Source organism: Microtus pennsylvanicus, chromosome 7, assembly GCF_037038515.1.
Source record: "Microtus pennsylvanicus isolate mMicPen1 chromosome 7, mMicPen1.hap1, whole genome shotgun sequence".
In the NCBI taxonomy this organism is placed as follows: Eukaryota; Metazoa; Chordata; class Mammalia; order Rodentia; family Cricetidae; genus Microtus; species Microtus pennsylvanicus.
This window is the reverse complement of record NC_134585.1, coordinates 26,852,394-26,876,139: the sequence shown is the minus strand read 5'-3', so window position 1 is coordinate 26,876,139 and position 23,746 is coordinate 26,852,394. Positions and strand designations below refer to the sequence as shown.

Sequence of the window (23,746 nt, the reverse complement as noted above, 5' to 3'; positions counted from 1 at the left end):
CTTGAATTCCTGTGCTTTGGTGCCCATAGTTTCCTATAAACTCTCCCACAGATACCAAGGGACATTCTTGTGTCTTTAAAAGTTTCATTTATACAAAGGCTAGTCACTATACTATAGTTTATTTTTTTTAATGAGTGCCTTATTTATTAATTGGAAATTTCACATAATGCACCCCAATCACATTCACTTCCCAGTCCTCCCAGATGCTTATGACTCACTCCAAAATAAAAGGACAAGGAGAAAAATACCAAGTCTAGTTTGTGTTGCCCTTATACTCACTGGAGCATGGTCAAACTGTTGGTGGCCAGCCCTTTAAAGAAAACAGAGTCCTTCCCTACCCACAGCCCAGCCAGAAGCCATCAGCTGTGAAGAGCTTCACTCCAGCTTCCCGATCACAAGTTTTAAGAGTCTCTTCAATGGCTTCACGTCTAGACTGTTTCTTTCTTTACTGATTTGATTTTTCTCTGCTCCTCCCGCCTTCCTCTCCCCTCCCCTTCAACTGTCTCCCATGTGTACTGTAGGTCATTTTTTAAAACCTGTTTCTATGCATCAGTAACGCAACTGAATCCATAAGGGCAGTTACCTGTTCTCTATATCTGAACTGTGACATTTATATCTTTGGTTCTTTTCTTATTTTAAATCTCTCTCTCTCTCTCTCTCTCTCTCTCTCTCTCTCTCTCTCTCTCTCTCTAGATTTTTGCACTTAAGGGCAGGTGTTTGAAGAGGTTAGAGGTACTGGATTCCTTGAAGCTGGAGTTACAGGTGGTTAGAAGTCTCCTGATGTGAGTGCTGGGAATCAAAGCTGGGCCCTCTGGAGGAGCAGTTCACATTCTTAACCACGAGCCATTTCTTCATCTCCACATCTTTTGTCCTTGAACCAGAGAGCTTTCCAAAGGTGATGCTATACTAAGAAGAACATACTGATCACACAGCTGGCCCTGGGCTTCCTAGGAAAATAGCAGCTCTCAAACTTGACAAAAACAACAACAAAAAAGAACTATTCAAGCAACTAATCAGATGGCTGTTATTGGAACTCATTCCCATGCCCAGAAACAGGGATTTCATTGGTTTGTGTGTGGGCAAACTTTGAGTCTTTAACAGGCGTTCCTAGGCTAACTGTAGTAAATGCCCATTTAAAAGAAAACATTCTGGCTAGCCATGGACCAGAGCTTTTGTAAAATACAACAAGGATGGACTATTAAAGAAATGATGCTGAGCCTATGTCAGACCTGAGCACTAGTCAAGCTGGAGTGAGTGACGGATGCTCCCTGGACAGTGGTCTACTGGTCATGCCTTAAGGCTCAAGCTGGTCTAAGACACAACTGTTTGAAGAATGGCCGTGAAGGTTCTCTGACCTCTCAGTAAAAAGGCTACAACCTGCGTGCTGGCAGCCAGACTAGAACTGAACAGATAGCCCACCCACGCAGGGAGACTATAGGCACTTTCTGTGGATGCTCCTGCTGTTATTTTAATCAGAAAGAAGAGATCAAACAGACTACTTTTGTTAGAGTATTTTGGAAAAAACTTTACTTTTGTTGATAGTTAGATGCTACATCTAAATTCCTATCTCTGTTAAATATGGAATATATATTTTTCCCTAAGCCTAAGCAAAAAGTTATGCTTTCAATATAGTATAGGTTGTACAGTTTTAGTATTTTCGTCTATAATTTTTTATATATTAAAACAATGTCAAGACTCACTGAAACAGAAAAACTGGTCAGTGTTTTCAAAACTGCCTAAACTCATGGTTGGTGGAGGCTATGCCAGTGCAGATATTTGTCCTGAGTTACCTGCACAATGCCTTCCAAATTCTGCCTCTAGACAGAGACTTAGCGACAAATCTTTCCCATTTCATTCTGCATTCTCACGTGAACTTGTGGCTTCCTGGGACATGAACCTAGTAGCCAGAATGCTACTCAATTCAAATAATTCAAGTAATTATTTGCTCACAGTATGCATGTGGCAGCCAGCTGAAGTATGGATATCATAACTGGTGTGGAAGTACCTTCAAAGAGAAAGAAATAACTAATCTTTTACCAGGTACACATAAAAGGTAGGCTGGGAGACCTGATGGTCTAAAAAGATTATTCCTTAATAATTTAATCTTTTAGAAGTCACCACAATAATTATTTTTCACATACATACTTTTGTCTTTTTTCAAGGCTATTGTTAATACATAAATTTATATCTAGACTCTGCCATAAAATAAATATAGAAATCATTAGAACAAATTTAAATTTATATACCATATCCCGAAGTTACTAGTACACAGGAATAAACAGAAACCTTCTTTTTAGTTTTTAGTTCTTTATAGTTTGCAAAAGGACCTAATGAGACATTGATGACAGAAGATGCTGACAGCTCTCCATGTGTGTAGGGACAGGGCATGTAGGAATAGGGATTGTAGAGAAGAAGAGCACAACAGAAGGACAGATTCCTTGAGTGCAGTTGGATATCACCTCAATTAATACCCAACTTTATAAAGGTAGGTACCATGAAAATCACAAAGAAACCCTGTGTTGTAAAACAAACAAACAAGCAACCAAAATAAAACAAAATTCAAAAGAAAAAGCAAACCAAAATCAAAACCAAAACCCAGGTTCCCTAGTTTAGCTGCCATACAATTCTGTAGCTACTAACTTTGAAAAATTACTTAAAGAATGTACTGTTAAATAGTCCTGTTTATCAACTACCAAGTTTTAATTGCTTTTGTAACTAACAGAAGTCTTACTGTTTTCAACTTGGAGCTGGACTTCTGAAAGCCAGATAAGTACCGAAGTGTTTTTGATATATTTCCCAAGATAATCAAATGGGAATGTAATCAGCTACTTAAAATCTTTAAACAAAGTTCAACTCATATCTTTTTATACAGGCAAGTTTTTTTTCCCAGAAAACACCTTAGAAGGAATTCATTTGAATAAACAATTCTCAGTATGTTCTCGGAAGTTATGACTCAAGAGGCATCCATTTCCAAACTGTATTTTTTTTTAAATATTGGACATGGCAATGAAATTATCAAAGCAATTAGAAAGCATTTCCATTGGTCTTAATAAAGTGCCATGTTAGATGACTCAGCATGATAAGCAGATGAATAATTATTTGCTTTAAAAGCAGAACCAAAGGCAAAGTTGACCCTTTGTTCATAATATATCAAGTTCTGAATGAATGGGGTGTTATCTAAAAAGCCCCACGGGTGTACACCCATTTATGATACACAGTGGGAGTCAGGGGAGCCTCCTGGCCTCCTGGGCATGCATACATACACGTGACACACTGTGGGAGTCAAAAAGTGCTATGGCCATGAATATATATGTGATATATGATGGAAGTCAGGCAGCCCTATGGGCGTGCATGCATGCAGGCATGTACAGTACACTCTGGAACTCAGGTAACAGCATAATCAGAATTTGATTCAAAAAAAAGTTACGCCGCTTTCACTTGGCAGAATATTTAATATTGTCAAGTTCTTGGGGTAAACATCTTTCCATCAAATAGAAAAATGAGCTATTGGTATAAAACTGCAAATTTATAAGTAACAGCAAAAATCAGTTTAAGTCACTTTTTAAAAAACACTTGGCCATGTGGAGTCAGTTAGGAATTTTCCAGAATGACCCACAAAACAAGGAAGACACAGTCTGGATGGGCGGTGGTGAGGGGGAAAGACTTGGGGCACTGAACCATGGCAGGCGAATGGAACTCTTGTAGCTGCGCTGAGTCCTTCTGTACATTCGGTCATAAGATGGAGCACTGAACAGGTAGACCTCTTACTGCTTCAAGAGAATAAGTGACTTGTAAAGTGAATTTACAGAAAATATCTGTGGTTCAAAGTTGTTGGAAATACATATGTACATAATAAGAGAATAATTTAAGACACATCTAACACATTGAAGAATAAAACATGTGCAATAATAATACTTGAAAGCCAATTTTAATTCTTTTATATTATGTCCTTTGATTCATTATTTATAGGAAAATGCAAAAAAGTTATGATACATTTTGTACTATCATAATAAGGACTTAATTGGTTTGTTATTTTGCTTTAATGTTCTCATTTTGAACAGTATATTGGAAAACTAGATCCTAAAATGCAATAGAAAATGGAAAAAAGGGACGTTATGACTTATTTTCAAGCACGTAATTTTTTGTGTATGTATTAAATGACCTGAAATTATAGTGCTTGCCTCTGTGAATTTAGAAGTAGTACTTACAATAGAGGCAGCCTTTGGTAAATGGACGGAGTGGTAGTGGTTTACACAATGGAAAAAATTACCCGTAGGTTATTACTATAAATTTTAGAAGTATTACTTTCAATATCACCAGTAGAGGTTGCCTTTGAAAAATAGATGGAATGTTGGTGGTTTACATAACAACAACACCAACGCCACCACCACCACCAATAATAATAATAATAAATTGACAGTAGGACATTACAAACCAGCTCAGTGTCTAGTGTGCTAGATTCCTGGCCATAAGTTGCCCGCTAAGATCTGGGAGGTTGGCTTTTTCTGGATTGCATGGGCACTTTCTGTATACTACCATCAGTGAGCCAGGTTCTATGACTACCATTGAGTATATCCACCCTTTATAAAAGTACTTAATCACATATGGGCAAAAGAGAAGCTGTAGGAGTTCAAGGAAAGAATTCCCTACTCAGGCTGCAGCAGAATTAATGACCTCACTGCAGCAAGTTCCAAGACACAACCACTAGTATCTAACCAGGGATGAAAGAGAGAAATGGGAATAGATTAAAACACTGCCCAAAGAAATGGGTCCTTTGGGGTCATCTAAATGATCCTAGGGCATCAGCTTAATTTATAGTATTGTATGGCTCAGCAGGTTTAAGGGTCCTGTATGATTCCCTGGGGAGTTCAGACTTACAATATGTCTCCAGGGTGTCTTCTAATGTACTTTATGACAGATGCAGACTCCGATTAGAAATACAACCAGGTGACTATTGGAAATGAATTATGTATGCTTAGGATGGTCACCTAACATAAGGCTTGGGACTTAAGGAAGTACCTTAAAAAAGGAGAAATTTCTGTCACATACAGAATAAATTTGTAATATGTAATAGTACATGATTGGAGCAATGACTCATTGACATAATTGGCTCCATGATATCAAGCAGTCTGAAACAATAAAAATACTCAACAACAACAACAACAACCCCCAGGCAACAACTACGGTATGCAACTAACTCCACGGCCTTTTGACCATAGAGGAAATGAAAGGTGATTTCAGCTTGATTAGGCTTTTAATGAGGGAGCAGTCTATTTCTAGTTGGGAGTGAGGTATTGTTTCACCTGGAGCAAAACGTTAGATGAGGCACAGCAGACTTATAGCTAAGGATTGCTTAGCCACATAAAAACTTCATTACAAAGAGTTTGTGTCATGTGTAAAAAATTGGAGCTTAGGGCTACTAAATTAGGGCCCTGATTTTATTCTGATCTCTGCGGAATTCAAGGTTTGGATCACAAAGTGACCCAGGAGGAGGAGGAGGTAACTATCCTGCAGGAGCTATACATTACACTGATGGATGATCCAGAAGTTCAGAGACCTAGTCCCACCTGCTTATGCTCATTCTTCCCAGCAAGTGTTGAAGGGGAACTGGGGTTGTGGGAGTCCACTGGAGGCGCACTTGCCACACTGAGCCCTGATGTGGGAGAGGCGTGAACTGGTGCAAAATAAAATCAGAAAGGTGCTGACAGGAAGGGTGAGGAGAATGAGTTGGTGTCTTCCAAATGCTTAAACATTTAGTTAATAATGTTATTTACTTCCTTTTATAGAATCTATCAAGTTACAGGAAATTCCCTTCCTTCCCTCCCTTCCCTTCCCCTTCCTTCCTTCCTTCCTTCCTTCCTTCCTTCCTTCCTTCCTTCCTTCCTTCCTTTTAAAAGGCTGCCAATTTTACCTGTAATTTCAACTTTCAGGAGGCCGAAGCAGGAGCATTTCCATGTTTGAGGTCAGCCTGGATCACACATCAAGACCTTCACCCCAAACTGCTATCAAGCAAAGCTAAAGAAACCAGTAAGCACTATTTTCATTAAGGCTTGGTGAAAGTGTTGGGCTTTCATATCTTTGTGAGAACAAATAATATCTCCAGACTTCTTTTGACTTACATACTCATGAAATAGATTTTTGGGAAAAAAAGTATATTTTGGGGTCAGTGAGACAATTTAGTGGATGAAAGCACCTGGCAGAAAACCTGATAAGTTTGAGTCCCAGGACCCATATGCTAGAAGGACTAAACCAACTCATGTCAATTGTCCTTTGTTCTCTCCATGTATGGTGTGGGATATGTGAGTGCACACACGCATGCATACACACACACACACACACACACACACACACACACACAATTTTAGAAGTCAAATTTTTCACTTATTTTAAAGTAATGACCATGACAACAAGTCAAAATAGATCCAGAATTATGTAGAAATGTTTTGAAAGATAACTTTCAGTTATTAATATGTAATTGAATTAATTTTTAATGTTTAAATGCAATAAATATTCATATTTTTAATAATGATTCTTCAAAATATTTTGACAGGCAGGGTTGTTAATTTGTAACATGGGTTTGATTCTTAAAATGCAGAAAACATGATTTTAAAGTACTCACCTGTAACGTTAGAGGGATAACAACATTATAAACATAAAACGTTTAATAAGTATCTTATTAATATTAATGAATAGAGTTTAATTAATTTAATATGAATATGTATTTAATCATTATAATTCTTTACATGTCTTCTACTTTATTTATTATTACTATTTAAAGATTTATTATTTTTATTTCAATGTACCTGTGTTTGCCTGTGTGAGTGTATGTGCTCTACAGGCACGCAGAAGCCGGTGAAAGCCAGAAGAAAGCAACAGATCTCCTGGAACTGGAGTTACAGATGGTTGTGAGCTGTCGTGAGGGCACTGAGAATGGAGCCCAGGTCCTCTGCAAGAGTAGTAGGTACTCTTAACTGCTGAGCCATCCCTCTAGCCCCATTATTGTTATTATGTTTTAAAGGGATAATAAATCCTTAGCTTTGATAAACTCTACATACAGGAGCTGCAGACCTCTGAAAGAGATAATTTCCCAACACCGAAGTATGGAGAGGCTGTAGAAAGTTGTAGAGTGTTTCCTTAAGTAACTAAAGAGGCCCCACTATCTGCAACAATATAATGTGCTCAGTTGTAAATGAAGCGCTTTTGTTCCAAACCGATTCTACAAGAGAAGCTGATTATGAGAATGGGCAGATTCTAAAGCATGGGGAAATAAATGACTTAATCCCTCGCTGGGGTCCAGTCCCAGTGACATCACAGCTCTGAACTCACCAGGGAGCCTAGACTGGAGCAGATCTTCCGGACATCTCTTCCCTCTAACACTTTGCTGTGTTCACTACTTGCCCCCTGTTGTGTAAATCAGCCTAGCAGACTCCCGTTTGTAATGGACAGGTATTCTACTGGGTTCTTCTGGAGGATCCTGGATAAACACATCTTCTATCATTTGTGGATCCTATCTATTTTATAGACACATGGAACGGTGTGTATGAAAGCCATGGACAGAAACGGGGACATGATAACCTGGGGGTGCAAGTGAGAAGAGCGAGATCCAAACAAATCGACTTCAAAGGCACACTATGAACAAGAAATAGACACCAATACAAACAGTGAAATACACGGCTGTTTATGATTGAATTTTCTGCTTCTGAGCTAAAGAAAGGAACACAAGAATACAAAGGCAATCTACATCTAATAGGGTCAGAATGTAAGATTTAATGCTACACCCTTTCGAAAGATAAAGATTCGTATTATATTTTATTGATTCGTGTATTATTTAAAGTAAATGTAAATTAAAAATTATTTCACTTGTGTTTAATCATGGCCATAATGAAGCTATAAGCAAGAGAGCAGGTTGAAATTCTGAGTCCTCTCATGGCATTCAAGTCCAACAACTATTGATAGAATCAACGGAAGGAAGACTTTACAGTTTCCTGCCACTTGGATTATTTCTATGAGGCTGAGAGTGGAGGGCTCTGAATACCCCAGAAGCAGCATCAGTGCTCTTTGAGACTGTAAGAAATGGAAATTCCAACGGCCTCCACTTACTCAGACTCTTTGTTTCAAAAGGCTGCTGCAGCTAGCCTTCAAACTGGGTCTCACTGGTTCCTACCTGCAGTCATGCCTCTGCCCCCCTCCCACAGCAAGGCTACTGACTTGCATAACAGAAAGAATATAGCTAGTTTGATAGCTTAGTAGAAATGGGTGATTACAAGCTCTGGAGAGACTGTGAGACAGAATCATCCAACCAATCTGTCCCCTTCCTGACTTGCACAGGTCTGTAAGGTTATACAACACTGATCGTTCTTTTCAGTTGTTGAGTGTTGCTTCGCAGGAAATGGGTTGCTAATATAGAAAACTCACAGGTCATGTGGGGCATGCTAAACTTTAAGAGCTTGTTCAATTACCAAATCCTGTCATTCCTCAGTATCTGGGGAACTGAACTTAGGGCCCCATGCAGATATCCAAATCCACAGGTGTTCTAGACACTCAGAAGATGTTACAGCATTCCATATACCTTTGTACATCTTCCTGTGTGCTTTATGTTATCTCTAGATGGTTTACAATACCTAAAACAATATGCATGTTATATAAATAGTTGTTATTATTTGGGGAATAAAGACGAGAGAAGAGGTCTGCACATTCAGAAAATTTGCAATTTTAAAAAGTGTTTTCAGTGAGTGGCTCTTTGAATCCGAGGGTGTGGACCCCAGATGGATGAGATCTCTCTATTTCATTTGTGCAAACTCCTCAGCATGGGTAAGAAAACGCAGGCTGTGTCTGTTGCATGAGCAATCACCCATGAAACCAGTCCTTATAAATGGAGAGCAGTGAGTGAAGAGAGTTATTCCCTCTGCTTCACTCCGCAGAGTATTGGACAGAAATGTAGTGCAAGGTGAGGAAGACCCTGCTTTGGGCTCTCTCTGGGTAAGATCCCCATGCTGACCAGCTCCCAGCCACAGGGACAAGCGTCTAATGAAACAGTCTAACCCTCCTTGCCCCTCTGAAATGGGAGCTGATGCTAGAGCTTGCGATAACGGATGCTGAGGAACCAAGTCAACTCTTCGGCAGGACTTTAGAGCAGGAAAAAGGCATTTGGAGCATACTTCTGGTCACAGCAACAAAACAAAACAGCCCATCTCATTGATTTCACCGACGTTCTCGTGGGAGAGAGACTGCCATGCGGTTGACATCATCCCACAACTATCTGAGCATATCCAATAACCAAACAGATCGACTCCATCTCATCCAGATCAAAGAGGACGCATAAAGGCTACAAGAGTATGGGGATGCCCGGAGGGCACTGGTAACTGTTACTTCCCCAGTTGCTTCCCCTGCCCACAGTGGTGAGATTCACACCCTTCCCCACGGCGAGGCTCAGAGGCAGAAAGTGAGTCTAATGAAGCAGATGGCCTCCACTACAGCCTGATCTCCACCCACACAGCACAGACTGCCTCGGGGGGGAAACCCAATGTTTTCTTATCAATTTGCTGCATTACAGTTTCTTTTCATTGGCAAAACTCAGCAGCACTTTCCTACAGGGCCCTGTGACATTGGAAGGACTCCCTGTTAGTGCTATTGAATATGGTACCCACCAGGAGGCTGTCACAACGGAGCACTTAAAATAGGACCGGTCGCCTGGGAAACAGATGTTATATGCTATTTAATTGGAATTAATGGAAATGTAAATAGTCCTGTGACTAGCAGATGCTAGAACAAAGACAGCCCTATAAAGTAACACTCGCAGCTGGCCAGCTATCTACCCTGCCTCACCCTTTCGAAAGCCTGCAAGTTGTAGAGAAGAATACAAACACAAACATAGGCCTTCCTGGTCTCCTCGGTTTCACTGGCAATGAATTGTAGCTCACCTCCTGCACAGACAGAAACAAAGAACTCCACATCCACAATGAACAGCCAGGAAAAGAGCTGCCCATGTGGCCTGAGCTCTTTTTCAGTCTGGGAATTACCTTCCACGTCTATACCATCTAGCTGAACCTTTCAAATTTCAAATCTCTAATAGTCATGTTTGACTCTACCCTCAATTCTGCATTAGCATTCTTGCCTGATATGGTGGTGGCATGAAAACAAACTTCATTAAACTTGGCCGTGTCCCCATATGCTTTCTTATTTATTTATTTATTTATTTGGTTTTTTTTTTTTTTCGAGACAGGGTTTCTCTGTGGTTTTGGAGCCTGTCCTGGAACCAGCTCTTGTAGACCAGGCTGGTCTCGAACTCACAGAGATCCGCCTGCCTCTGCCTCCCGAGTGCTGGGATTAAAGGCGTGCGCCACCACCGCCCGGCCCCCGTATGCTTTCTAACCACTATTCTAGCACATTCACTCTTGGCTGAAAACTGCACAAAATTTCCTCTCCTAAATCAAAAGGACTTTGAAAAACTGGGATTGTACAAGCCAGGGGGTGGGATGGGGTCATGATGAGAAACTCACAGAGACAGCTGATCTGAGCTCATGGGAGCTCATGGACTCTGGACCAACAGTTAGGGAGCCTCCATGGGACCAACCTAGGCCCTCTGCATGTGTGTGAGACATGTGTAGCTTGGTCTCTCTGTAAGGCTCCTAGCAATGAGGTCAGGACCTTCCTGGCACTTTGAGAAATCTGTTCCCCATGCTAGATTACCTTGCCCAGCCTTGACTCAAGGGGAGGAGCTCAGTCCTGCCTCAACTTGATGTGCCAGGTGTCGTTCAAGACCATGGGAAACCTGCCCCTTTCTGCATGGAGACAGAGGAGGGTGACCACATACTGTGGTCAGTATGTAAAATAATTAAAAAATGTTATTTAAATAAAATAAAATACATAAAACAAAAGAATCGAGGATTTCAAATAAAATTGTCAGAGGCATTGCTTTCAAAGCAGTTACACTAAGGTTTTCCTGGGATTTTCTACAAAATATTTCATATCACTATGATGATATAGCCACTCCAAAAGCTTCAAGCCTCAATTGAGGATACTGTGTCCTTAATTTAAATGAAGCCAATGTTGTCTCCACAACTCTCCCCTCTACTGATGGAGACCCCCTGAGCAGCCCAAGAAATACGAGAAACTGCTTAAACTTAGGGCGTCAACACACCCAATACCTTTGGTTCAGTTACAGGCTCTCATATTTCCCAGGGCATTAGAGACACGCCTTCACATGCTCTACATAGGTAATAAAAAAGAAATGGGGTGAAGAGCTTCAACACAGATGAGGAAACAGGGCAAAACCAAAGACTGTGGGTATCAAACCAGGCTGAAAAACATAGTACACGCCGCACACAATTAATTAACAACTTCTAGACACACCTACCAATGAACCCAGAAGATGGTGGGTTGGGCTGGATCTTCTCCCTCGTGTTCTCCTGGATAATGTCCCAAAGCTGCCATATGAATTTGGGGTGAAGAATGTAAAATGGCTGAGCTGGGTGTCTCCGGCGATGCTGGATATATGGCGTGAAAAGGTTGTAATCTGGCTTCTGATACCACTAAAACGAAACAAAAGCAACCCAAATTGGGTACAGAAGATCACGTCGTGAAAAGAAAACAGCGCCACGTATGTCTGGGGGAAACCTAGAGGACCATGGGCCAGCCTGGAGCTGGAGAGAGGGGAAGGATCCAGTTACTCAGGGAAGTACAAAGAGACACCATAGTTCTGGCCCTAGCAGGAATAATGCTTTATCTTTTCATTATTTCTTTTATTTTTGATGTTATAATGATATAATTTCTCCCTTCCCTTTCCTCCCTCCAGTCTCTTCCAATGATGATTTATTCAGGCTACAATGAGACCTGGGGTTAGATAAGAGGTGGCAGGCATTTGCTATTAAAGGTCTGACAGTGAACCCGAGAGGATCTGGGCCAGGGTTTTCCATGGTCAGCATGGAAGCAGTCACAGCAGGGGAGGCAGTAGGCATGTTGTGTTCTACTCCAGCGTTACACAGAGAACCACAGCAAGGTTTGGCTCACACTGTAGTATGCTGGTCTCTTGGTATTCAAGCAATGGGCTTGAAAGCAGATTTTCCCAATTTCACCCACACTCATTTTAAGAAGGCTCTACACTTGAAGGCGTAAATCACAAACAATCCCACACCAGTTTGGAATTATGATTAATAGAATGGTTATTTATTTAAAGGGGAAAACTTACAGATCACTGTCCCAGACAACAGCCCTCTGCACAATCAGGAAAGGAGCCTAATAGCCGGAAGTGGAGCCGGAAGCCAAAGCAAGAGGAGAGGGAAGTGGCTGCTTTTTTAAAGGGAGAGAGACCACACCCCAATGGGCTGGTATCTCAGCAGCTATTGGCTGAAGGAGAGGAAGGAGCTCCCGCAACATACACTCCCTGGTATTAGTAAACCAAGTCATGGATGCTTGCTCCTTTAGCCAATAGCCTCTCAAAGTAGCATGACTATCACCCATTTTACCAAGTCCTGTGAAAAAGAGCTCACTGGCTTTTCAGGTGAAGTTCCATCCAACACAGCTAGTTTCTTCCTTAGGAAGGTAACAGTTTGCGATGAAGTAAAAATTGTATCTTGCTTGTATTTGATGGCTATTCCATAAAATTTAACACATTCAGAAAGAGCCAAAGAGGATCATCCTTAGGAAATTCAGAGACAGTCTTCATTTAAACAACAATGTACAATTTAGATTTTTTTTCCTGCAGCACACCACTGAGTTTATTTCCAAAGCCGTTATTGCCATCCTATCACCTTGGAACACACGCCAGTGTGCGCAGTCTAATTTTTGGTGTAATACAACTTTCTCAGCCTTTATATATGCTGTACTTCCTCTGTTTCTCAGAGATACAGCACCAGAGCAGCAGGAAGCTCTGCTACTCTAAGTGGTACCAAGAGGGCTATGACAGACGTGTGAGTTAGCGCCCATTACTGACCTGCGCCTCTGGGTAACTCATCGGGCACGGTCCGACCCATGGTCCAGGGCATCAACAAAATACTTACCAGGTTCAGATTAGCAGAATAAGGAGCTGGGTCCCAGGCCACCAGGATAACATCTTTATATAAAGAACTGTCAATGAAGTGATGGCTGGGGTTGGCAAGAATCTGTAAGCACATGCGGGGAAAAAGCTCTTTATTATTAGTGTTTGTTCTTCAAAATCATGTTTTAAAACAAGTCACAATTGAAAAGCAGAATGAAAGCAAGGCTCAGGTTTTCTATTTTCCTTTGGGAGAGGGAGAAAGGCTGGTATCATGTGACAAAACACTTAATGTACATTTAAAGGCATTTGTTTTTTTTTTTAAATAAAACAAAAGCGAAGCCACGAAGTCCTTAATTTTTATCAGGACTGTGCCAAATCTAGTGCTCTGGATGCCAACCCTTGCAAGAAGAAATCCCAGCGAGTGCAGCCTCCCAGCTCCTCATCACCTCTGATGTGTGACTCGGGTGGGTGTAGGTAAGGAGCAGCCAGAACTGAGCTCAGAGGTGTCGGCTGTTGTCCCTCCTCCCAGGGCCTGACGGATGCTGAATGGATACGTCAATTTCACCTGCCATCCATCTTTTTAAAAAGCTATCAAGCCCAAGGCATTAAGACCAACCACTGACAAATGGGACCTCATAAAACTGAAAAGCCTCTGTATAGCCAATGACACCATCGCTTGAGTGAAACATCAGTCCAAAGAATGGGAGAAATCTTTACCAGCTATACACCTGACAGAAGGGCGGTGTCTAGAACATATGGAGAACTGAAAAACACTATACTATGAAAACAACAATCTGATTAAAACTTGAGGCATGGAACTAAGTGGCATTCACAAAAGAAATGCATATGACTGAGAACAGTTTTTAAAATTGTCCCACATTCTCAGCTATATAAGAGAAATGAAAGTTAAAATTATTTTGAGATTTTAATTTACCCTGGTCAGAACAACTCAAATAGCATTTTAAAAAGACAACAAACACAACTATAGGTGTGGGCAGTTGGGGAATCTTATCAACTGTTGATGGGATTGTAAACAGGTATAGTCACGATGAAAATCAATATGGAGGTTCCACATCAGGCTAGATATAGATCTAGTCTTGAACCCATATAATGCACTTGGGCATATATCCTAGGGCTCTGTATCCTACGACAGAGATACATGGTCAGCCATACTCATCACTGCTGGGCTCACAAGGCAGGAAAATGAAACAGCCTAGGTGCCCATCAACTGGTGAATGAATAATGAACATACAGTACACACACTCAATGGTTTATTATTCAGCTGTTAAGAAAACTGAAGTTTGTAGGCAAATGGCTAAAAATAATCATTCTGAGTGAGGCACTGGGACCCAGGAAAGCAACCATTGCAGGTTCTCTTTCACATCTGCATTCTAGCTTTGAATCTTTGTATGTGCATTTTGAAACTGGGGTACTGAAGAAGTCAGAAGCCCAGTGAGAGATCATGGGAGATGGGTGACAGAACACAGATGGCAGGAAGGGAGAGAAGGGAGACAATGGGGCAAGAGCGGTTGAGTGGAGTGAGGGATAGGAAGGCAGGGTACAGAACAAAGTGTGTGTAGGGATACCTAGGTGGAGAAGTCTTATGGAAGGAAGCCCATTACTGCAGAAGTTTCCTAAAATACAGACATACACATGTAAAAAGAGCTTAAAGAGGGGGGCAACGCTTCTTCCAGACACCACAAGCTATCAAAACAGAAGGCCAGTGCCCCAGATTCGTGCCTCTTTGGGATTTTTTTTTTTTTTGATCAGTGTGGCTCCAGAGACCGTCAAACAATGTAATTTATAGCCACTGTACTTCGTTACTCTCTAGACACGGATGTTAAGACCCCACCACTGCAGACACCACCTACTTTAGTCTAAGATACAAAGAAATCAATCTGGCACTCACTGGAGGTTTCAAGCCTACTGAGTATCTTTCATAGTGCGCTGGGGTGCTAGGTGTGCTACCGCAGGTGAGACGTTATCGTCAGTCTCTCCCAGATGTGAACCCTGTGAGCTATATAATGACTGGCCCAGCACGATGTACCTACTCATGCAATAGTGGCATGAAAATTATGGGAATAACAAAGCACTTTCTCCCTGGATTCCAGGCCCACTCCATAAAATGGAACTTGTGCCTGGTACTGTTAATGGAGTCATGAATTTATAATAGGTAGAATCTACTACTATTCTGCCAAATAGCATCAATCTGTCTCCTAATGAGTTGCTGTTATACCCAGAGATTCATTCATCTTTCAATCTTGATTAGAGAAACTTCTTTTCGCAGTAGATGGTGATTAACACTGAGAACTCTGACTGCTCAAGACACAGAGAATACCAGACTTCGGAATGCCCAGCACTAAATGAGACAAGTAGCACACCCCATCTCCCCAAGGTTCAGGGATCATTGTGGAGGAAGGGGTGAAAAGAGTGAAGAGCCAGACACAGCGGATGTCTACCCCTGAGATGGTGTATCCCAGATACAACAGCACAGTTGCTCATTTGAACAGACAGTAGCTGTGACATCATGCATAAAATTAAAGCAGACAAAATTCAAGCATAGAGAAGGGTGCTTGACATGAAGCCCCACCCCTAGCTGAGGAGCTATTAGCAACTGATGGTTTCTGGGAAGGGAGAACCAGCTGTTGTCAAGGATATAGCTTCTGAATGACTACTAAGATTCCAGGAGATGGCCCTGCATCCATGCACATACAGGCTACACTGAGTGGCATCTGTGGTTCATAAAACAAAAAAGAAGATAATGCATGAAATGGGGAGGAAATTGGGGGTGATAAGGGAAGAATTGGGGGAGAGGGAAGTGGAAGGTGGGCATGATCTAAGCACATTTCATGCGTGTATAAAATTCTCGATCAATTAAACATTTTCACCATTATGAAAGTGCATTTTTTTCATCACATTTTAATGCTTCTGAAATGAGGATGTATCTTACAGGATACATGTATTTTAATTTGGTTGGGCTTATCACTTTCTGAGAAATTACTAAATAAAATGTAGTGACATCTATGAATTAAGAAAATATGGTAATTGTTTTTACTTCGCTGCCAGCTGCCTGGTGCAGCAAACGATGCAGTGTTAATAGCTTGTTCCGCAAGGGGTTCATCATGAATCATGGATCATCTCATTTTTCTACACATTTTAGAAATTAGAAATTGTGGTTTGTTCTGAGAATAATTTTTCCATAAATTTGGAAGACATTCTTATTAAGAACATGGAGAAAAGAGATATTCCATGTCCCATTAAGCAATTTGTTTTCATTTTTCAAATTTCCAAGTCACAGATAGAAGTTTCAAAGATATCCTAAAAGCTCTCATATTTCATGTGTTTCTGTTCCCTTTAGCTTTACTGCCATGATTTCTTCTGTAATTAATAGCATTTTGCAGTTCACAAACTGAGTAATACTCTATGGCAGTGATTCTCAATCTGTGGGTCACGACATCTTTTACAACCCTCACTACAAATTCAACATTCCTAACAATAGAAAAGTTACAGTTATGATGTAGCAAAGAAAGTAATTTTATGGCTGGGGGTCACCACAGCATAAGGAACTGTATTAAAGGATCACAGCTTTAGGAAGACTGAGAAGGTTGAGAACTATTGACCATTTTATTTGTGTGTATATAACAAAAACATATACACACAAATAAAAATCATTTCTCTGTGCTTACTCTGAGTTTTCATTGGGTCTTCCTCATCTCTTTCTAGTCAAATCACATCTAAATTTCCTATTTTTTTATTTTTCTTCACAAATTCTTCATGATTAAAAGATCCACAGAAATAACAGGATCCTGTGGTTATGGCTAGTCACAGTTCTGTCCGCTCGTCTAGTTGAAGGACCTGCCTACAGAATGTACCAGGGCAACCACTCCATCCATCTTACCTGGGAGTTAATGATGCGCATTGTGGTTTTATTTCCGACATCTTTCTCATAGCCACGTGTAGGGGCAGAATTAAATCTCAAAACTGCATCATGAGAATCTAAGGGCACATAAGTGACATTTTTTTTCTCTGTGAAATCACATAATCTAGGAAAAAAAGCATTAAAACAAATCTTGCAATATCTGAAACTTAGAAACCACTAATAAAGTTAATATATACATACACACAGAGTTTTAGATAATTTTCTGCTGATTTAGGATGACATGGAATACGAAGAGTCACATGGCACTAGGACACACCAGTCAATACAAGTTCATATATCTCGATCTATATATCTATATCCCCAAATTGTACTGCCTAGTAACTAGAAACCTTTTTTTTTTCTAAGTATACTCTATGATTTTCACTACTGACAAAGCCATCTAATGATACATTTCTTGGGATGTGTTCTCTTGTTTCTTGATAAATTACTATGTATATATACCTAAACATACACAAAGTCAACTGATTACAGGTAACCCCTATTTTGTCTAAGTTACATTTGGATGCTTGTTACACACACACACACACACACACAGAGAGAGAGAGAGAGAGAGAGAGAGAGAGAGAGAGAGAGAGAGAGAGAGAGAGAGAGAGAGAGAGAGAGACTGTGTGCAAATGTCATGCTTTGTATAATTATTCCCCTTAAAGTTTCAAAACATGTGGGAGCTGGATCTAGAGGAAAAGGTAAAGACACTGGGAGCCTGGAGACAGCTCACCTGGAGTTTCCTAGCCTGTAGAATTGAAATCACTAGGTCACCCATGGTAAGAACTGCATCTAATCTTGCTGCCTTCTCTCACATACCCAAAACTACAGCCTCTGGTTCTGCTTTACTAGCTTTTAGTGAAGGTTGAGGTTTAAAAGAAAAACAGTCCTGGTTTCCATGAAGCCTCATCTCCCACTGTGGATGTCAGGGAGTCCCTGAATTTAGAGAAACTACCAGTGTCACCAGCAGCCCAAGGTTTGGTGCAAATAGTAAGAGAATTTCTACGATCACCTTTAGCTTTTAGAAGCCTGTGCATGGGGGCTGCAGAGATGGTTCAGCAGTTAGGAGCACCAGCTGCTCTTGCAGAGGATCTGAGATCAAGTCTCAGCACCTCCATGGTGGCTCACAACCCCCTGCAACTGCAGCTCTAGGGGATCTTGCAGCCCCTTCTGTCCTCTGTGAATACTGCACGCACACACACACAGACACATAGACAAGCACATTAAAACAATACCAACAAGCAAACAAAAAGAATTCCATGCACATTCAAGTTTACTCTGCAGCAGGCATGGTGGCTGGCAGTATAAATAAGGGCAAACTCACAGCTTTCTGACAGGGCTGGGAGTCACAAGGACACAGAGATACCGCATTTACAGTGACCATATTCTACATAAGGTCCTTGTGACAACCTGCCTTATAAAAGAGGACTCTGCTATTCTTTTCTCAGAGTCTTCACCGTACTCATTAACGATTAAAAGCCATTGGGCATGGCCCACTAAAACAATGGTTTTAAGAGGTATCTACTTTCATTGAGAAATTCTGAGCACAGTGAATACATAAGTGGTATGTTTTGGCCATGCCATCAAACAAAACAAAACAAAACAAAAACCCATACAGTATTCTTTAGAAGAAAAGTATAGAGGAATTGATAAACTATGATCCGTAGGCCAAATGTGGTCTGCCTCTGCTTTAGTGACTGAAGCTGTACAACAGACACACTTAATTTGTGCAAGGTCTAGCCTTGTACAACTGACCTTAAAAACAGAGACTCCGTGGCCCACAGAGCCTGAAATAATTACTATATGGCTCTTAAGAAAAAAAATAAACCTTACAAATCTGTAGATTTCAAGGAATCTAAGATCTGCGGTGATAGTGCAAAAACCCTTGAAGACTCTCACAGGTTAAGTACTGCTTTGCATTTTTGCAATGGACTGCTTTACTTATATTTTAATTATATATTGTATAATAAAAGTCGAAAATTTTAAGCTATAAAAATTGTATTATACAGAACAGACAGTTCATATTTTAATCTTGTTATCAGGAATTTTTACACATACACACACACATGCACACATACACACACACACAAACAGCCAAAAGATCTTTTTAAAAAGATTAGACTTTATAACTTCTTCCAGAGAACTGGATATTCTTCGATAGTTTACCCATACTTGGTAGGTGGTAGTTTGTTAAGAGCTGCTTGTATTGTTGTATCTCAAAATCATGTCAATGAGGGTTTTTTGGTTTTTGTTTTGTTCCAAATAAATTGCTGACAATGTATGTTTATGAAATGCAAAGCAGGGTTCCTCTGCAGTCTGCTGTCTGTGCCCACCGTTCAGCTTATCTTCCTTGTAGAAAGTAATACATTTGTGTCTGAAATAATAAGTCTTCCAAAATAAAATGTTTTTTAAAATTAAAATGAATGGCTATATAAAAGGAGTCCAACCAGCTTGCAATTTTATTTTATAATCTATTCCGTCTTGCTCTTAAAATGGGGGTCTATCTATGTAAAATTTTGCTCAGTGTTAATTTAAAAACTCTCTGGAAACAAGTTGGAGAGTGATTCTGAATACTGTTATGTTCCACTATAAATTATCCACAGGCCATATTGGTTAATATACCATGGATTTCATAAGTCTTCAAGTGTGGGAAGCTTCCAAGTTCCTTGTTGAAAGCTTCATTTTTTTTTATCACTGCAAAAAACCCTGTCTGTCTCAGAGTGACAGTCTCATTTAATTCCTTCCCGAGAAGAAATTTGCCAAGCGTCCAGATCTGAATAATTAAAGTCTGTCTGTCAGTTATTCTATTTTTCAAATAAAAGCTGTATTTCACGGCATGAGTGGCTAGTTCATCCTTCAGCTCAATCCCGCAGGGCCTTCCCATTGATCAGCACAAGTGCCATCTCCCATTTCCTACTTTGTCCCATGGGATCTGAAAAACACCTGCACTCAAAGGGCCGAGCCCTCATGAAGGCATTCGTTTTGAACGCAGTCCCCCAGCCGTTCACAGCGAACAAGACACTGTTCGGTTGTACTGTTCCACTTAGTGGTGAAGATACCATGGTGACCAGTGTTTTGCACACCCTACCCCAGGCGTGTGCTCAGAGGCCATCAGTATTGTCCTCTGCTGCTTTTGTTTTAACAGTACAATTTTGAAACAGAAAAAGACTTGGGGGTATAAACAAAAACTGAGTTTACCTTCCAGAGCCCTGAAAGAGTCCTGGAAACCATAGATGAACCACAAATTTGAAGTGGTCATTCAGGCCAACCCATCAAAAAAATCAAGAGTGAAGAGGAAGACTCCAGGCAGTTGATATACTATGGACTCAGAAGGATTTGGGGGCAAGACTGGAGAACCAGTGTGACACTGTCTCCACCACCACAGTTCTTTGGAAGCCATGCTGTCCATCCCTGTGACATAGTCTCTGTGTCATGATCTGATGAGCATACCCAGGGTCCTAAGTAGTGGATGTGTTTCTAGTAAATTGACTATAATTCCAAGTTAATCAAATCACCCTCATAAATCTCCAGGCATTTGAATGTTTGTTTCCCTAGGTGGACCAGTGAGTATTTTACAATGTCACAAGGCAGAAGACCATGAATGTTTCTGGAAAGAGTATGCTGGTTTCAAGAGTCACAAGGTTACCAGGGTACAGGTGGCAGAGTGATGGAGTCTGCTGAACCTGGTGGAAGGGGTCAATGAGCAGGACCGGGAACAACAAGTTCAAACCATCCATATTCACTCGATAAATACACACCTGCCTGCATGGTAATGCATCGTCAGAAGCTACACTGTTCACTCATATGCAGAGGAAGGGAGCAGATCAGACAGTGAGCACAAGGTGGATGAGGTCAAGCTTCACTTCTACAGAAGGCATTAGTGGGCCAGAGCAGAGCTGTGCTGATCTTCCCACAGGGCCCATCAAGGAGCACCCAGGCATGCTAGAAGTCTTAGCATCACCACCTAGCCCTGACTCAGGCCCTGCATCCTCCCCTCTTCCCCCTCCTAACTTGTGCTGACCCAAAAATAAAAAACTAATCAGTCACAGCATGCAGCCTCCAAGACACCAGCCAATGGCCTGAAGGGACAGGACCAAACCATCCATTATCTCTATCAATTCCCACTGTCTTGTCCCTCTCCTCTCTGACCTGCCTGTTCCACTTGACTTCTCTCATGCCCCCAAACCCAGGCTCATGTGTGATGTCTCTAAAATAAAACATCCATGCTTAGGTTTCCGTGCTTCAGCCCTCATTGCCCTCAATTCCTAGAGACCCAGGCTGCAACTTCAATCGATACTCAGTCCAGTGGATTCTGGATGCCTGTGTCCTATCTAGAAATGGAAATGTATGTACCACTCAGGGCTGTTGATTTTACGGCAGTCAAAATGTGCTAGAACAGGTCTCTGTTTACAGCAAACACTCTCAGCTGGCAATACTACTGCAATTGGTAAATGGAGCCTGACAGTAAGCATCAGATTATCCATGCGTTGCCCTCCTCCCTTCCTTGCTAGCTTCTTTCCTGCCTACTCCTGGCCCTTGTACTCACTGAAGTTTTGCTAGTCTCATGCCCTATACTGGACCCTTGGCCTGGACCGGCTTCTGCAGAGCAGTCTTTCCTGACCTCCTCTCTGCCCGCCAATAAGAGTGGGTTAGTGTTTTGCCATCAATTCTATCTTGCTTATCTCTACGTCTCTTTGCCTTTGTCCCATTCACAGGATGCTAGAATTCTCTGTTCATGGTCTGGTTCTCTCTAGAATTGTACAGAATTTGAAATCTTCTCTGTTCTTATTCATCTTTGTGCTTAGCACAGGATCTGCTTGAGAAACAGTGACCAGCAAACATCTAATGGCTTAGTGACTACATGATCTTGGCTTTTTAAACGTAAGGTCAAAGGACTTGCCAAATCCAAGACCTGCTCCAGGTATTACTGTGGGTTCTGCACCCAACATACTCCACCCCTACCTCCCATTTTCCCATCTACGTGACACTATTCAGTTGTTCAATAACACTGACCCTGGTCTTCCACATCAAGACTGCGATGTCTCCCCACAGTGGATTTTTATTTTCTCTAGTGGATTTCCACAGAACTGTCAGGAATGACCAGCAAATTATTGTCATTTGTTGTCTGGATGACAAGAAACTGTCTCATAACTGGAAGGTATATCTCATGTTTCCAAAACAGCTCAAGTCACGCATTCAGAGTAAAAGTCTTTATAATCGGTATACCTCTTTAAACCCAAACAACAGTTCCATAGGAATGGGGCCTTGGGAGAAGGACTCAATGCCCACAAAACAAACACCTGGTGGAACCAAAGGGTAGCCAAGTAGCAAACTGTCTTAACTGTGTCTACCCTGGAAAACCAGGGAACAGTAAGACCTTAGCTGGAGAGCCTTCTGGGCAGAGCTAAGGTTGGGCTATGGCATATGACTGCCTTGGGCATGCTGTAAATTTTTCACCACGTCATCTTTGGGAAACTCATTAGATCTTCACTTAGCATTCCATTCCAGAGGGGGCAACCTGATGTTATCTGCAGCATGCTCCAATACCCCAAGGTACATGAAGAGATAGAAAGTCTACAACATGAGACTGTTTTTGCTCTGAGACTCACTAGTGACCATAGGGGTTTGCAATGGCAATGGCAGGTGAGCAGGGAGGAAAGAACCCAGCCCTTGGCATGTACAAAATTGGTCCAGCACACCAGCTTACAAAAAAAACCCAGCTTTTTTGTTTCTACAAACTGAGCAACACTATGTTTCTAAGACTCAAAAATCCCGGGTATAAAATCTGAACCTAGACAAAACAAGACCGAACCAACTAACCAGCCGAAGTAGCAAATAACCCCACAAATTCCTTAAGCCTGTTCTTCATTTCTGACTTTACAATTCTGATCCTGAAGTCATACAGTTGAAATTAAATTTGGGTACTAGAAACGAACAAATATGTAACAGTGGTCTTTCATGTTCCCCCAGAAATATGGCTCTCAAAGTGACTTTCACATCCTCTTCCACCTTTTGAGTAGAGATTGAAAGGCTCCAGTCATGATCCTTTATGCATGAGAAAAAAAAGGTAAGATTTCTTTTTGGTATGCAAGAGCCGTTCGAACACTCTATATTTACGATGCAGAGGTGTTTAAAACTAAACAAAACCAGAAATAAGTTACCGCCTGCTTCAAAGCATAATACTTAAATTCCTCTTCTGCATTATTAATATTGGTCCTTGGAAATGAGAAAGAGCTGTGGTGTTATTTTACCCTGGGGACCTTTAAACCACTGTTCGTTCTTAATAAATTGCAGGCCGATCTGTTCTGGGTTTTGCTACAAGCTTATGTGACACAGGGATAGTGCTATTATGAGCCTGATTTAATGTCAGCATGGAGACACGGGGACCGCACACCACAAGGCCATATTTGTTGTTCTGGGTTTTTAAGTTAAAAAAATCTCCCATTCAGTCTCATTCCCCAAAAAACAGATGAGCTGAGGGGGTTTCTGAGTGTGCCTTTCTGAGTTGGCTGCAGGACACCATCACTCTTTAAGGACACAGAACTAAAGGCTCTGTTCAGAAGAATAAGGGCAACAGTGAATTGCTTCTCTGTCATGAAGAAGCAATGCGTTCCTGAATGTCACTTCATGCTAGTGCCTTTAGGACCTGCCACATCTGCAGTGAGAGCTTTTGTGTCCAGACTTGAGGCTGAGGCTATGTTTGAGCCACATTTGTTGTCTGTGCCCAGTAAAGAACCCACTAGGGGATAAACACACTTGGAAAATCAGTGATCTTAAGGGCCAAACTGCTTGCCCTTAAGGGGAGACAGCAATGCAATCAACTGGATTAGAGGGGTCCTAGAGGGCAG

At 41.3% G+C, this 23,746-nt stretch overlaps 1 protein-coding gene across 5 annotated transcripts in view; it reads right to left on the bottom strand.

Moving 5' to 3' along the window:
• Positions 1–23,746, bottom strand: part of St6gal2 (ST6 beta-galactoside alpha-2,6-sialyltransferase 2) — a 65,578-nt gene that overhangs the window by 7,008 nt on the left and 34,824 nt on the right. For 4 of the 5 annotated variants that reach the window (XM_075980256.1, XM_075980257.1, XM_075980258.1 and 1 more), the window contains exons 3-5: positions 16,875–16,972; positions 12,999–13,100; positions 11,357–11,531 (exon numbers count right to left, since the gene is read on the bottom strand). In XM_075980256.1, the coding sequence (XP_075836371.1) occupies positions 11,357–11,531; positions 12,999–13,100; positions 16,875–16,972 (375 nt within the window). Of the gene's footprint in view, positions 1–11,352; positions 11,532–12,998; positions 13,101–16,874; positions 16,973–23,746 lie in introns of all 5 variants that reach the window. The other variant, XM_075980260.1, reaches the window with a different exon arrangement.